Source organism: Alosa alosa, chromosome 12, assembly GCF_017589495.1.
Source record: "Alosa alosa isolate M-15738 ecotype Scorff River chromosome 12, AALO_Geno_1.1, whole genome shotgun sequence".
In the NCBI taxonomy this organism is placed as follows: Eukaryota; Metazoa; Chordata; class Actinopteri; order Clupeiformes; family Clupeidae; genus Alosa; species Alosa alosa.
In genome coordinates, this window is record NC_063200.1 from 3,260,549 (window position 1) to 3,278,029 (window position 17,481).

The 17,481-nt window shown below is 43.2% G+C and overlaps 1 protein-coding gene across 1 annotated transcript in view; it reads left to right on the forward strand.

The window, feature by feature from the left end:
• The window catches only part of LOC125304617 (bone morphogenetic protein 1-like), a 55,038-nt gene that overhangs the window by 22,520 nt on the left and 15,037 nt on the right, over positions 1 to 17,481 (forward strand). The window contains 8 exon segments of the mRNA XM_048259031.1: positions 6,307 to 6,431; positions 7,019 to 7,134; positions 9,566 to 9,668; positions 10,054 to 10,101; positions 10,104 to 10,171; positions 11,932 to 11,941; positions 15,337 to 15,482; positions 16,524 to 16,719. Coding sequence (XP_048114988.1) covers positions 6,307 to 6,431; positions 7,019 to 7,134; positions 9,566 to 9,668; positions 10,054 to 10,101; positions 10,104 to 10,171; positions 11,932 to 11,941; positions 15,337 to 15,482; positions 16,524 to 16,719 — 812 coding nt within the window.

Genomic DNA, 17,481 nt, shown 5'->3' on the forward strand with positions numbered 1-17,481 from the left:
AAAAACACCTGAATTTTTTAATAATCTGCTTTTTGTAATAAAATGTCTGAACGCAATATGTAATAAATACCCCACATTTTGTAATGAACTACTATTGCAGTGGTTATTACAAATATGGGAGAATTGTATTATTGCGTTAAAGCAGTTTATTACAAAATGCAGCAGATTACTGTAGAATGTGGGAGTTATTAATTAAGTGAAAATTAGTTTGTTTTAATTACATGATAAGGCATTAGGCTATTGCATAAAGTTACCTGCCATTCTCTGACGGACCCCCTCTGATCCTCTCTGTTGCCACTCTGTTTTGTGTTCCACTGCCCTTCATCAGCTCGTTGCCATGGGAACAGAGTGATGGGCATTGCACAAAATATCTGTGGAGCGAGAGAAAGGCAGGCTCTGACTCTGAAGTGTACTCAGTCATCATCCAGCCCGGTTCTGCTCCTGTTCCCAACCGCCTTTGGCTATGACATCAAGGCTATGTGTCTTTAGAATGAAACTGTGTCTGCAGTAGAGGATGTCTGATTCAAGTGCTTTTGGGATGGCTGTGATATCAAGGCTATGTGTCTTGAGAATGGTGGTGGTTGTGGTTGTGGCTGAGGAGGGGAAGGAGTCACAGTGTGTGTGTAAGTGTGTGTGTTCGCTAAATGACAAATGGCAAGTGCGTGTGCAAGACCAGACTGAGATAAAGACTGTGTAGATGTTAGGGAAAGGTAGCCTAGAAATCTAGGCGCGCCCCTAGCGGCTAGTCTAGCAACTCTCCGTTGGCTTGTGAGCTCCAGAAATCGAAACTTAATCAGGCCAATGAAATCGCGTATAGAGTCGTTAGGTGGGCTTAACATAATGATTGATGGCAGAGTTGCAACGGTTTGGCTTGAATTCCCTGCTACTTGAAAACAAATAAGATGGATGTTGCTGCTGGCGAACAGTGTGACACGAAGTTAAGCTTTTATTAAGTTGGCAAACGCTTGAACTAGCCAACTAGCTCTGCTGGTGGGAAACGATGGGACTCATAGCACTGCCACTGTCCTATTAGCGTGCAGAGGGAATTTGAAAGACAACTGATTATCCCCCCTCGGACTGAGCACTGCCCTCGAACGGTGAGTGCCCTGTTGCTACCCCCCTTGCCCTTCCAGTGAAACAGATGTCTTCAAATCATCGCTTTTCCAAACTCGCTTGCTTGAAAGGGAGCTTTAACCACTTAGAGTGATGCTAACCTATTTAAGTTAACATGCGTGGTTGTCGTATTTTAACTTTTCCCCAGGATTCATTTTAATATTTTCCCGTAGAATAGTACCTATAGTGTTCGGTGTTGCCCTGTTGCTATGTTCCAGTGAAACAGATGTCTTCAAATCATCTGCCTACAATCAGGCTACTCAGCTGCGAGTAGAGAAAGAATTCCCCTGTTTGTATATTCAGTCCAAGTTGGCCTACCATAACTTACCAACTCTGCACTGTAGACCATAAACTGGCTATTTATACTTTTCTGTGAAATAACCAAATGTATTTGTTCAACTTTATGAAGCAGAATTACGCACTATAGGCTACTTCGAACGTAACACATTTTTGTTTGCGCAGAAAAGAGAATGACAGCGATTAACGAATTGCACTTGCTGCTGCATGGTTACTAATAAATACTATATATTTTTTGCAAACAACAAAAACAGAAAGGATGGAGACAGCAAAGCTAGAGATGGGCAGGAACAAGGTCATATGCTTGTCAAAACGTTAGGAGCTGGATGTGTGGATGAATGAAGCACAAGTAAGCATTCACACTGTTTAAAGTTACACGGTAAACTAAAAGTAAACCAAAGGTAAATTTAGCCTTTTTAGGCTGTTAAGTTGACCAAATGAATATAGGCTGTTAGGCGTGAATAAAGTAGGCTACTTTGTTGCTACTGCAACCCTTCCAAAGGTAATGGGGACGAATGTTGACATTTTCCTGTATTTTGGGTGAGAAACCCGGGAAATCTCCCTTATTTTCAATGTTCAATGTTGACAGCCATGGAACAAAAGAGAACGTAGTATGGCGCCAGAAATCACATTCGCTCTAGAATCTTTGCTAGTGCCTAGATGAGCCTCAGTCTCCACTGAGGGCCAGATGTACGTACCAGTACATTTGCGAACGTAGCGTTATCAGCGTAGCGTTATCTGCTTCTTGGCCGGCTCTGCCATTATACACACGTTTGCAACAATCGCTAGCGTTTCGTTAACCTGTCTCTGTGCTGTGGATGCAGGATGTAAACTGATCCTGCTTTGGTCGGCGGGTACGATACACTGAACTTGCAAGCGGGATATTCTTCCTACAGGCAGTAGGGGCGGGCAAGAGAGTCTTCATTCGCCCTGTAATGAGTCATTTAACCATATACCGACTTACGAAGATGATTAATTAACACTAAAACGTTGCCTGGTGTCACTTTAAGTGAATGACGTGTAAGTGAAAGTAAGACATTCGAAAGGCCAACGAAAATTAAGGTTGCTTTTGATAGTACAAAGACTTACAAAACTGGTGCTCTAAATAGCGATTCTGTTGTCTTTGAAAGGTTCTCTTATTGACACATTGAACTGCAATTTGGATTAACACCTGCTTTTACAAGGTGGAAGTATTTAGGCACAGAATTGACTTGCGCTTTCAGGAGCAGTCTTTGTACATACCGCGGAATACATAACTAGGTGCTTTTTACTCTTCCCCTCCCATCTTTTTACGCTAAACTCACACTTTCCCCTGGATCCTCCCATGAATGCATATGCATGACACGAAAAATGCAATTTGCCATGTTCAGCTCCCACGACAGCCAGTTTGCGCTTTTACATCATTGCGGCCTGTTTGTACATACCTCGCAATGATTTTACACGCACGTTGCGAAACAAATACACCTGAAGTGGGCGCAAATGCGTTAGTACCCTCAGTCTCTACGAGTGCCACAGCACGAGGCCTTTATTTTATTCCCGGCTAGGCCGGAAATGAGGGGTAAACGTGGTGTGCAGAGGGGTGCCCGACGTGTGAACACTGAGACTGAGAGCTACATGGAAAATATGCACCAAACAAGCCACTTTGAAATTTTGCTGTTTTCATGAATACAAAAGTTGGGTGACCCCCCTCCAAGACTAAAAAAAGTTGGGTGACCCTCCTCAACAACAAATAATAAAAAGACATGACCCTCCCCTATTTTCCTCCGGTGGTCCATCCATTCCATAAATACAGAACGGTCCCTTGCATAAAGGGATAGAGTCGCTCACTAATGCATCGCCTTTCCATGGGGGTCAACCTGACCTAAGGGTCCCTCATACAGCTCTTACTTTGAGCACACTTCCTTTAGCATCACAGCAAGCCCTTTCACTTCTGGCATTATGTAGCAAAAGGAAAGTTTAATTCCTTATTTTGCACGTTTATTTTTTAAACAATGCGCCCAGGGGTGTGGCATTCAACAACTTAGGGAGTGGCTTGGCACATTGTATAAAAATCGCTATTGTACACTTGGTCAGAAGTCTATGGCGAGTTATTTATATGTTATTTTAAGAGCGCATTGTCAGCAGTCATATTGGCGGGTGCACAACGCACCATCCTTCTATCATCCATGAACGCACACCAGTGCATGTCCATGCAAAACATTACAAATTGCACAATTACAATGGGAAACATAATTAGAATAAAGATATTACGAAATACTGTACATCTCATGATGAGTAGTTATTCACCATCATTTGCAAATTGGTAATGACAGTTAAAAGTGATTAGGGGAGAGGCGAGAGACACGTATAGAGCACAGCTGAAGACGCACTGTCACGAGATATAAGCAACTCCTCTGCAGGATAAATGTTTTTTTATTCAGTCATTTGAGCAATATTAGGGTCTGTGTTGCTTTTTCCAGCCTATGTTTTCGATGGTAACCCATTGTCAGTCAATAGTGAAAGTAACTACATATAACTGTCTTGTCGTTGACTGACACCATGGTGAAGTTAGTTTCACTTTGCCAATGAGTTCAAATAATAGAGGAGTACAAATGAGTGAAGGCTATGCTAGGTTTTAGTAAAGCATGGTTTAGTGGAATGACTGTTCCATACGGTCTCGCAAGCAGCCGTTGAATGTCAAAATACCGATGCATTAATTTGACATCGCGCTTTGCGCCGTTAAAGGGAATGACAGATGTCATTCTCATTGGTTTAAATGATGTTACGCCCCAAACACACCCATGACTGATTAAAAAAACCTAGGAATACCTTGTTGCGCCATGCGCTCAACGTTTGATAACGAAAACCCTCCGTGGACTGGACATCCTACTAAATTTGAATAAGCTTTTGACGAGTGACGATGCGCTTTTGACTGTCATGATAGGGCCCCAAATGTGAGTCTGTTATGGTACCATGTTGCCTTAGGGCAACATGCAGTTTTTTTAGATTTCCTATGACACCTACATTGATATGTTATGAAAAGTTGTTGATACATCTTTACTTATCAATAAAGCTTGCTCATATTTTTTCTTGATGATTTACTAGAAGTAAAGAACTGAGAAATGCAAGGGAAAGGAGGGAAAATGTGGAGTTGCAAGACACCTGCACAGTCCCTGAATGAGGAAGCAAAATGACTTCCTATGAGTCATGTGACTTCTTTCTTGCAGTTGCATTGGATAGTACTGGGGTTCCCACCCCCTAATTATTAGCCAAATTAGGCTATATGTTGCCTGTAGGTAACGCTGTACCATAGAGGGTTTAAAACAAATAAATTGCTGTATATGAAGAGCCTTTCATTAGGAAAACTAGATAGTTAGGCCTATTCAAATACATACTGTAACGCCTCACCTTGATTAGTACTTTTTTATGGGAAAACAGTTTTTACATTGTGTTACATTGACTATCGGCCAGTATATCGGTTATTAAAAAACTCAAATATTTTCGGTATCGGTAACATCGGTATCGGCCTTCAAAATCCCATATTGGTCTAGTTTTTAAATACATTTACAAAACACCCCAAACACTTGCTTTTTTTGTGGGGTGTTGGAGTATTGTGTGTAGATTGATGAGAAAAAATAAATAATTGAATCCATTTTAAGATGAGTCTGAAACATAACAAAATGTGGAAAAAGGGAAGCACTGTATGTATGTACAGGTGCATCTCAAAAAATGTGATCATGCAAAAGTTATTTTTATCCCATAATTTATTTCAAAAAGTGAAATTTATAATTATAATAACCTAGATTAATTACAAATAGTGAAATACTTTAAGCCTGTTTTTTTTGTTTTAATGTTGATTATTCTAATCTTGATGATTACAGTTTACAGCTCATGGAAATCAAAAATCCGAATCTGAAAATATTAGAATAAAGAATTTATGATACGGAAATGTCGACCTGAGAAGAGCTCAAATCAGCTAATTGAGTCAGAGTTCCGGCAATGGTTTCCTGAGCCTTTAATCTCTGTCTGGGATCCACCTGTATGTACAGTATATGTATTTATATGCATCCATGTGAATGTGCCTAATATATTTTTTGAATGTACAGTACAATGTATGCTGTTTTTTCAAGCGACACAGCATGCTAGCGGTGCCTAGTAAATGTGCGTTTTACAGTGGCCAGATTATGTTTTTTGGTAGCAGTCTCACTTGTTTTAGTGAGTTTAATGCAGGGTGTATTACATGGGCTAGTCCCTGGATTCCTCTAGCGCGTCCTTAGTCTCCACTAAGCCCTTGTGGCCACTGCATCTCTGCACACACATAGACTGAGACCTGTCATTGCTGCAGTTGGAAAAATCTACACAAAACATTACTGCACCATAAATATTACTACACCATAAACATCTACACAAAACATTACTGCACCATAAACATCTACACAAAACATTACTGCACCGTAAACATCTACACAAAACATTACTGCACCATAAACATTACTGCACCATAAACATTACTGCAGCTGTAAAAACTGTATTGCTGTAATGGGATGCTGACTGTATGTGGAGGAGGGAAACCAAGGGAGGGAACTACTGTGTGTGTGTGTGTGTGTGTGTGTGTGTGTGTGTGTGTGTGTGTGTGGAAGAAGGGGAAACCTAGGGAGATGTTATATCATCAGCATCATAATGAATGTGGTTTTAATTAAACAGCCTTCAACTAAACTACTGTGTGTGTGTTTGTGTTTTAAGGGGTATATTCCTGAACGAAACTACTGTGTGTGTGTGTGTGTGTGTGTGTGTGTGTGTGTGTGTGTGTGTGTGTTTTGTGTGTGGTGTGTGTGTGTTTGTGTTTTAAGGGGTATATTCCTAAACTAAACTACTGTGTGTGTGTGTGTGTGTGTGTGTGTGTGTGTGTGTTTTAAGGGGTATATTCCTAGATACCATCCTACCTCGTTATGATGTAAGCGGTGTGAGGCCCCCCATTGGCCAGAGGACCAGACTAAGTGCAGGGGACGTAGCGCAGGCACGCAAACTCTACAACTGCCCCAGTAAGACACACACACACACACACACACACACACACACACACACACACACACACACACATTCCTATTCATATTCATTCATGTACATTTACATTTGTTCACATGGCAGATGCTTCATCTGTTTATATTTATGTTGATGCTATTTAGCAAACACTTTTGTCCAAAGCGACTTACAGTCCATAAACACGTTATTAGTGAAAATGAATAGTTTTATTGTTTATGTAAAGCAATTTCCAGTCCATATGAGGGTTATCACAGTATGAGTGTGTGTATGTGTGTTGATGCGTGTGCCGCGTGCGTGTGCGTGTGTGTGCGTGTGCGTGTGTGTGTGTATGTATATGTGTGTGTGTGTATGTATATGTGTGTGTGTGTGTGTGTGTGTGTGTGTGTGTGTGTGTGTGTGTGTGTGTGTGTGTGTGTATATGTGTGTGTATATGTGTGTATATGTATGTGTGTGTGTGTGTGTGTGTGTGTGTGTGTGTGTGTGTATATGTGTGTATATGTGTGTGCGTGTGTGTGTGTGTGTGTATGTGTGTATATGTTTGTGCGTGTGTGTCATGTGCATGTGTGTGTGTGTGTTCCCTGTGCAGCATGCGGTGAGACTCTGCAGGACAGCACAGGGAACTTCTCCTCCCCAGGGTTCCCCAACAGCTACGCAGCCTACTCGCAATGCGTCTGGAGGATCTCGGTCACGCCCGGAGAGAAAGTAAGGCCCCCAAAAACAAACAAACATGTCTCAGAAAAAAATAAAACAAACATGTCTCAGAAAAAAATAAACAAACAAACATGTCTCAGAAATAAATTAACAAACAAACATGTCTCAGAAATAAAAGAATTAGAACATAGACATGATGAGGAGCCTGAAGAAAGTAAGGTCCCCAAAAATATAGCGTTTGCTATAACGTGCGTGTTGATATAATATAGCGTTTGTTATAACATGCGTGTTGATATAATATAGCGTTTGCTATAACTTGCGTGTTGATATAATATAGCGTTTGCAATAACGTGTGTGTTTATATAATATAGCGTTTGCTATTCTACTGGTTGACTCTGTGTTGATATAAGGTGTCTGCTCTTTAATCAGCTTTGGAGGAGGACCGCAGCAGAGGGAGCTGGCGTACATTTATGAGGGGTGAATTTAAAGCTAAATTAAAAGTAAATTAGAAAATGAAATTGACATTTAACTGTCAATGATATTTCAATCTAAAGAAAAAAACGGAGTTAAAACAACATTGGGTCTATTTATGGATGATATGAGTTATGAATGATATGAGTTATGAGTTCAAATTGTCGTTTGGGAGCAAAATTAGTTAGTTGGAGTTTTGAGATAGACTGTTGTTTGCATTTGCAATGAAATAGTTTGTAGCGTGTGGCTATGGAGCAGAGATCCACATCAAAATGAATCACTATTTTTAAACCACTGACAAGGCTCAAAATAGCCCTTACACCTCTGTGGTAGCATGGGCAGGATCCTTACAGACAAACTAAAGTGTTGTAAACTTTGAAAGTGTACAGAGAGGTTATAACAAACTTTTTTTTTTAACTTCTTTTCAGTACAGCGCTATATGTTGTAACAAATGCACTTTTTGAATTATCTTTGGCTATGACAGGGGCCATATAACCAGTGCTTAATTTGTAAAGTGGGAGGTGCCGGAGCACAAAGGCGGGTGGATCCGGCGACTCAAAACGGGGATTTGTTACAGACCAACAACAAAAAAACCTGCGTACATAGCTCTGACTAAAAAAAACTAAACAACGCGGTGTGTACACCAGGGCAATGTTTATTAACTTCAGAACTTGCAACACACTGCACTGCATGGGTGTAAAATGTAAAAAAAAAAAAAAAAAAATTATCCATTATCAAATTATCGAAAAAAACTAGACAAACACTCTACGCATAGGCCGAAATAAAAACATATAGGCTATAGTATGCTATATATTGCAATGATGATCACCCAGTAATCAATAATCAACTAGATACAGCGTGGAATGATTAGTAATTTCTGATTGACACATCTGAATACCTATCTGAACCCCTATCCCCCCCCGGACACCTCCCCCCCCCCATCAAAACACACATCGAACTGACACATAATATGACACAGACAGGGAGCCGGAGACACAAACACACTACAAGACACACACACACACAAGCCAAGACCGGAAAACAGGAGATACAGGGAAACCAACAAAACAGTCCAACAAGGGGCTAATAGCCTCGGCCCTAAAGTATGCTATATATTGCAATGATGACCACGCGTCACCCTCCTGTGGCCCTCCGTCACCCCCGTCACCCACCTGTGGCCAATATTGTGGATAAAGCACTTTCAAATCCTCGATTAGCTTGTTGTATCCTGTTTGGTCTTTCCCCTATTTCTAAAGACTAATAAGAAAGATATCAACATTGAACACTACACAAACAGTAATTTATTTATTTTTCGTTTAGGCGATTTCTTTTTTATATTGACTTAATTGATGGATCCAATAAAAAAGGTTCCGGATCCAACGTCGGAGGTGCCGGAACATGTTCCGGCATGTTCCGGCTCAAATTAAGCCCTGCATATAACCTAGCTTGGCTTCAACATAGGCCTATAGCTTTCATGCGTTCACACAAATTTGGATGTGCAAGATGTTGAAATCAAAGCCCAACAAAATCAATCTACATGTAACAGTTTGAAACTTGTTATGTTTCTTTTTTCAGGTTAGTTATGTGCAGCACTTATGTGACACACACACACACACACACACTTACACGATCTCCCTCTGCTCTTCTAGACCGTGCATTTTCAAACGGCTCCTTCTGGCTCCTTCTCAGATGAATCAGACTAATGAGAGAGACCCAGTCGGGGGTAGCTGGAGCTTTTTGTGGCTGGGGGGCAACTACACTAATCAAATCTGTGGCTGGGGGGGCATCTACACTAGTCAAATCTGTGGCTCAGGGATAAGTTCAGAGGCAACTACACTAGTCTGTAAAAGTTTCAGTTGGAGGCTTACAGACAACAGGGTAATGATAAATGAACCAGCGATGTCGCCGGTTAACCATGTCAGGGTCTGGTGGTCAACGCCGGTTGAGGTCAGTCAGGCCTTGAAGGATTATCAGTAGATGTGTGATTGCCATTTCTCTCTCTGTCTCTCAGATCATTTTGAACTTTACATCTATGGACCTCTACAAGAGTCACTTGTGCTGGTATGATCATGTGGAGATACGAGATGGGCACTGGAGAAATTCCCCTCTGAAAGGTCCACACACATACACACACACACACACACACACACACACACACACATACATGAACAAACAAAACAAATGCTCAGAGTCTTCAAATTCATCATAATTCAGCTTCAAACTGTGCATCTTGACTTTGGTAGTAGTACCCTAAGGTGCAATCACATACTACAAACAATCTGTCTCTCCATGTGTGTGTGAGTGTTTATTCGCTTGTGTGCATGTTGTTTGTGTGTGTGTGTGTGCCCGAACATTTTAATTTTTTTGGTGTGTGTTTGTGTTTGTGTGCATTTACATGGATGTGTGTGTGTGTGTGTGTGTGTGTGTGTGTGTGTGTGTGTGTGTGTGTGTGTATGCCATTATCCCACTGTGTGTATGTGTGTGTCGCAGCAGCAGCAGGCCGTTTCTTTCGCCGTTTCTGTGGAGACACTCTTCCTGACGCACACATCTCACACTGATACACACATGGATAGAATTCACACACAGCAGCAACTGGGTTGGACAGATACTTGCCTCTGCACCATCACTTATGAAGGTAATACACCGCCACACACACACACACACACACACACACACACACACACACACACACACACACACACACACACACACACACACACACAGATACTTGCCTCTGCACCATCACTTATGAAGGTAACATACCAAGACACACATACTGTAACACACCACACACACACACACACACACACAGATACCTGCCTCTGCACCATCACATATGAAAGTAACACACCACGACACACACACACACACAGGATACCTGCCTCTGCACCATCACATATGAAAGTAACACACCACGACACACACACACACACGGATACCTGCCTCTGCACCATCACATATGAAAGTAACACACCACGACACACACACACACGGATACCTGCCTCTGCACCATCACATATGAAAGTAACACACCACGACACACACACACACGGATACCTGCCTCTGCACCATCACATATGAAAGTAACACACCACGACACACACACACACACACACGGATACCTGCCTCTGCACCATCACATATGAAAGTAACACACCACGACACACACACACACGGATACCTGCCTCTGCACCATCACATATGAAAGTAACACACCAACGCACACACACACACACACACACGGATACCTGCCTCTGCACCATCACATATGAAAGTAACACACCACACACACACACACACACACACACGGATACCTGCCTCTGCACCGTCCATCCATCCATCTATCCATCCCCCCAAAGGAACTGAGCTCCTCAACACCAGAGCTGTCCATCACACTGACCCCCGTTGCATTATGGTCGATGATGATGATGTGCCACTCTGTCACTCACAGTACCTGCTACTGCAGCTTCAAAGGATCAGAGGCAGCTATGTTTGTAAGGATCAGAGGCAGCTATGTTTGTGCTCAAAGGATCAGAGACAGCTATGATTGTGCTCAAAGGATCAGAGACAGCTATGTTTGTGCTCAAAGGATCAGAGACAGCTACAGTGCTTATTTCAGTTAGCCTATTAGCTGGTTTGATGCTCATTGAGCTCAATGCAAATCAAACCAGCTAATAGGCTAACTGAAATAACACCCATGCCAATCTCTAGGTATGGTGAAGGGTATGTGATGATGTGGGGCTATTTTAATTCCAAAGGCCAAGGTAACTTTATCAGGATGCACAGTATTCTGGATCCATGAAATAACTGGCCTGGTCTCTATGGGAATTTAACATAGGGGTGCCAATACTTATGACCCCTGTATTTTAAGGAAGAACATTTATTTATTTATGATACATTATTAATTCACTAAGAAAATTGGTGTCCTTAAAGGTTAGATATTTCCTCATTTTTCACTTAAGGCATTAAGATCAATTTCCAAAAGATGATTTTATATTCCTCTTTTCAGTCAACTTTAGCATGGGTGCCAATACTTTTGGCCAGCACTGTATGTGTGTAAGGATCAGAGACAGCTATGTGTGTAAAGATCAGAGACAGCTATGTTTGTGCTCAAAGGATCAGAGACAGCTATGTTTGTGCTCAAAGGATCAGAGACAGCTATGTTTGTGCTCAATGGATCAGAGACGGCTATGTTTGTGCTGCAGCTTCAAAGGATCATAGGCAGCTATGTTTGTGCTCAAAGGATCAGAGACAGCTATGTGTGTAAGGATCAGAGACAGCTATGTGTGTAAGAATCAGAGACAGCTATGTTTGTGCTCAAAGGATCAGAGACAGCTATGTGTGTAAGGATCAGAGACACAAAACTCAGCCTGTGAGGCTGCTGAGGGTCTCATATCAATCTGGACTGCAGGGACGTGCACAGAGTTAAAGCCCATAGTGCACTATACTGGTGGAGCCCATAGTGCACTATACTGGTGGAGCCCATAGTGCACTATACTGGTGGAGCCCATAGTACACTATACTGGTGGAGCCCATAGTGCACTATACTGGTGGAGCCCATAGTGCACTATACTGGTGGGAGCCCATAGTGCACTATACTGGTGGAGCCCATAGTGCACTATACTGGTGGAGCCCATAGTGCACTATACTGGTGGAGCCCATAGTGCACTGGTGGAGCCCATAGTACACTATACTGGTGGAACCCATAGTGCACTATACTGGTGGTGGAGCCCATACTGGTGGTGGAGCCCATAGTGCACTATACTGGTGGTGGAGCCCATAGTACACTATACTGGTGGAGCCCATAGTACACTATACTGGTGGAGACCATAGTGCACTATACTGGTGGTGGAGCCCATAGTACACTATACTGGTGGAACCCATAGTGCACTATACTGGTGGAGCCCATAGTGCACTATACTGGTGGTGGAGCCCATAGTGCACTATACTGGTGGAGCCCATAGTGCACTATACTGGTGGAGCCTATAGTACACTATACTGGTGGAGACCATAGTACACTATACTGGTGGAGCCCATAGTGCACTATACTGGTGGAGCCCATAGTACACTATACTGGTGGAGCCTATAGTACACTATACTGGTGGAGCCCATAGTATACTGGTGGAGCCTATAGTGCACTATACTGGTGGTGCACTATACTGGTGGAGCCCATAGTGCACTATACTGGTGGAGCCCATAGTACACTATACTGGTGGAGCCCATAGTGCACTATACTGGTGAAGCCAATAGTACACTATACTGGTGGTGAAGCCCATAGTACACTATACTGGTGGTGGAGCCCATAGTGCACTATACTGGTGGTGGAGCCCATAGTGCACTATACTGGTGGTGGAGCCCATAGTGCACTATACTGGTGGTGGAGCCCATAGTGCACTATACTGGTGGAGCCCATAGTGCACTATACTGGTGGTGGAGCCCATAGTGCACTATACTGGTGGTGGAGCCCATAGTGCACTATACTGGTGGTGGAGCCCATAGTACACTATACTGGTGGAGCCCATAGTGCACTATACTGGTGGTGGAGCCCATAGTACACTATACTGGTGTTGGAGCCCATAGTACACTATACTGGTGGAGCCCATAGTGCACTGGTGGAGCCCATAGTACACTATACTGGTGGAGCCCATAGTGCACTAAACTGGTGGAGCCCATAGTGCACTATACTGGTGGAGCCCACAGTACTCTGGTGGAGCCCATAGTGCACTATACTGGTGGAGCCCATAGTGCACTATACTGGTGGAGCCTATAGTGCACTATACTGGTGGTGCACTATACTGATGGAGCCCATAGTGCACTATACTGGTGGAGCCCATAGTACACTTTACTGGTGGAGCCCATAGTGCACTATACTGGTGAAGCCCATAGTACACTATACTGGTGGAGCCCATAGTGCACTTTTATATGTGTGGATTACATAAGTTAATACCAATGTCTGGTGAATTTCATGCAAATAGCCTCAGTGGAAGTATACTTACTGAAAAAAATGTTGACGTGTTCAATACTTATTTTCCCCTGTATAAAACAATCCAAAAATTGAAGTCCATTAGTAGAGTTATGTGTAAGAAAGTGGAATGACAAAAAGAAAAAGTATTGAACATGCTGAGAAAAAGAAGTACACCAAGTCAAGGAACAAGCTGGAATCTATAAGTAGTTAGAGAGTAATTATCCCTCCTATCTGTGCAAATTAATATAAGCTGGGTTTGTACATTTTGATGGACTATAAAAGGGTTTTTCATTACCAAGGTGTCACACAAGAAACATTTCATGATAGGTAAAAGCAAAGAGTTCTCACAAGACCTTCGCAACTTTATTGTTGCAAAACATATCAATGGAACTGGTTACAGATGCTCTTCAAAACTTCAGAATCTTCCAGTAAGCAGCATTGGGGCCATTATATGCAAGTGGAAGGAACATCACTGCATCATCAACCGGCCATGCACAGGATCTCCTTGCAAGATTTCTGACCAGGAAGTCAGAAGGATGGTCGGAAGAGTAGCCCAAGAGCCAGTCCGGACCACTCAGAGAAAGCTCCAAAAAGTCTTGGAGGCAGCAGGTACAATAGTTACAGAGAAAATCATAGGCAATGCACTCCACCGCCATGGCCTCTATACATGCTCACCCCACATGACCCCATTGCTGAAGATAAACATGTTGAATCTTGTTAAAAGTTTGCTACACAACATTTTCTGAGCTGCAGAACAGAATGTTTCAGAAAATGCTTTGTTCCCACCGTTATAAGACTGTTCAATACCTTCTGAGTCTCAATCACAATCACACATATAACCATACACCCATTATATCTGCCTCAGCAACCCGACTGGACTGTGCTGTGATATGGACAATTTTAAAGTTAATTTTAAATCTCTATTTATGCACTTAATATATTTATCAATCCGGTCTCTATTTTTATACCACTGTATGAATGATGATGAGTGGAGCAGTGGAAGTGTTGATATGTCGCTGTGTTTTTGTAAGCCACTGGACATTTTGAATTTCCCTCCTGGGATGAATAAAGTGCTATCTATCTATCTATCTATCTATCTATCTATTTTGGACAAGCCTATGAAATACTGAGAGAATATAGTCTGGTCAGAAGAGAGCAAAATATAACTTTTTGGATGTCATACTACACGCCATGTTTGAAGGAGAAATGGCACTGTGCATCACCCTAAAAATGCCATACAACAGTGAGGTTTGGAGGCATCATTATGTGGGGCTGTTTTTTTACGGGCACTTTGTACAGTTGAAGGAATGATGAATGGAGTCATTTTTTTCCGGGAGAATCTTGCCATCCACCAGGATGATGAGGATGAGATATGGCTAGACCTTCCAGCAGGACAATGATCCAAAGCATTCAGCAAAGGAAACTCAATTGGTTTCAGAGAGGAAATTAAGGCCCAGACTTAAAGACTATCTGTTTAAAAGAATGGGCCAAAATTGCACCTGAATACTGTGACTGTGTCATTCCACTTTATTACACATAACTCTACTTATTGACTTTAATGTTTGGATTTGTTATATGGGTGGATTGCCTTAGTTAATACTAATATCTGGTGAAAATTTCATGTGAATAGCCTCAGTGGAAGGATACTTACTAAAATAAATTCAATACATTTAATACCTATTTCCCCTGATGTATACACATACACACACACACAATCACACACACTCAGGCATAGACACACTGTCATAGACAAACACACACACACATATTGGAAATCCATATTAGGAGAGTGATGCTTGAACCTTTTGTGCCTGTAGCAATCTGTGGTGGCGAAATCAGTCGTGATAGTGGCCAGATCCAGTCGCCCAACTACCCTGATGACTACCGCCCCCATAAGGTGTGTGTGTGGAAGGTGACCGTCGCCGAGGGATTCCACGTTGGACTCAGCTTTCAGTCCTTTGAGGTAGAAAAGCACAACAAGTCCTGTGGTTCCATGTTCTGTCCTGTGGTCCCATATTCTGTCCTGTGGTCCCATGTTCTGTCCTGTGGTCCCATATTCTGTCCTGTTCACCTGCTTTGAACACACTACAATCAAAGTCATTAGTAAGATTGTAAGCAGACCAAGACAAAGACCAAAGCAGTGTCGTGTGTTTAGGGGTGGGAGTGCCGTGTGTTTAGGGGTGTGTTTAGGGTTGGCAGTGTCGTGTGTTTAGGGGTGGGAGTGCCGTGTGTTTAGGGGTGTGTTTAGGGGTGTGTTTAGGGTTGGCAGTGCTGTGTGTTTAGGGGTGTGTTTAGGGGTGGCAGTGCCGTGTGTTTAGGGGTGGCAGTGCCGCGTGTTTAGGGGTGTGTTTAGGGGTGGCAGTGCCGTGTGTTTAGGGGTGGCAGTGCCGCGTGTTTAGGGGTGTGTTTAGGGGTGGGAGTGTCGTGTGTTTAGGGGTGTGTTTAGGGGTGTGTTTAGGGGTGGCAGTGCCGTGTGTTTAGGGGTGGCAGTGCCGCGTGTTTAGGGGTGTGTTTAGGGGTGTGTTTAGGGGTGGCAGTGCTGTGTGTTTAGGGGTGTGTTTAGGGGTGGCAGTGACGTGTGTTTAGGGGTGGCAGTGCCGCGTGTTTAGGGGTGTGTTTAGGGGTGTGTTTAGGGGTGGCAGTGCCGTGTGTTTAGGGGTGGCAGTCTCATCTTACTGCTCGTACTGTAGTTCACTCTCATGTCACGGCTCCTAGTTCAGTCTCATCTCACTGCTCCTAGTTCACTCTCATCTCACTGCTCCTAGTTCACTCTCATCTCACTGCTCCTAGTTCAGTCTCATCTCACTGCTCCTAGTTCAGTCTCATCTCACTGCTCCTAGTTCACTCTCATCTCACTGCTTCTAGTTCAGTCTCATCTCACTGCTCCTAGTTCACTCTCATCTCACTGCTCGTAGCCCAACAAGTTCACAGATGAGTATGTCGTGCTCGCTCACTCCCTCTGTCGCTCTCTCGCTCTCTCATCACGCTCCTCCTGGCGCCCCAGATCGAGAGGCACGACAGCTGCGCCTATGACTACCTGGAGGTGCGGGATGGACACTCGGAGGCCAGCCCCCTGCTCGGACGCTTCTGCGGCTATCAGAAGCCGGATGACATCAAGACCAGCTCCAACCAGCTGTGGCTCAAGTTCGTCTCAGACGGCTCAGTCAACAAGGCCGGATTCTCAGCCAGTTTCTTCAAGGGTAAGAGGGCAGCAATCAGTAACTGGCATCACAGATCGATTTTAAAGGTGAAGTCTGCGGTTTTGGTGTGATGTTGTTGATCGATTTTAAAGGTGCACACATTTGCTCTCTTGTTGCTGCCGTAGCAGCCTGTTGATTGGCTGGGATGGTGTATGGGATGGTCTGAGCTACCTTGTTTGTGTCCCATTTACAAAGTAACAAGTTTTTTTTAAATGCACCCTGTGAAGAACACTTGTGTGAATTTGATTGGAAATGTAACAGGTGTTATACTTGTAACTTAACTTAAACTATACTGGGCACGTAACTGAAAAGTTCTATTCACTGAGCGTCTGCTGCAACAATTAGCTTCCACTGTAATAAATGGAACTGGCTCCACCAGATGTGATAGCAGTGCGTACATTAAAAACAAAATAGACCAGTCTTCTAAAACGTCTATTTTTACACTCCGCGAGTGGAACGGTTCAGTCACGTGCCCCATGCAGCCTGCCTGTAATGGATTAGACTCATCGGAGAAGAAACGAAATAGAAAATGCACCATTTAGCCCGAGCGAGTAATTGGTGGATGCTTTGGCTCTCTGGCTAAATGATTGCAGGGTGCCGTCCCGCTCAAAGGCGCGTGTGACATTTTCACAACAGCAGGCCTCATGCTGAAATGCAACACCAGACCCCATGCTGAAATTCTCACTAGGACTCTTGATGGAGATGAAATGGTGATGGGTGATGAAATGTGAAATGCATTCACAGTTATCCGTAGAACCGTGT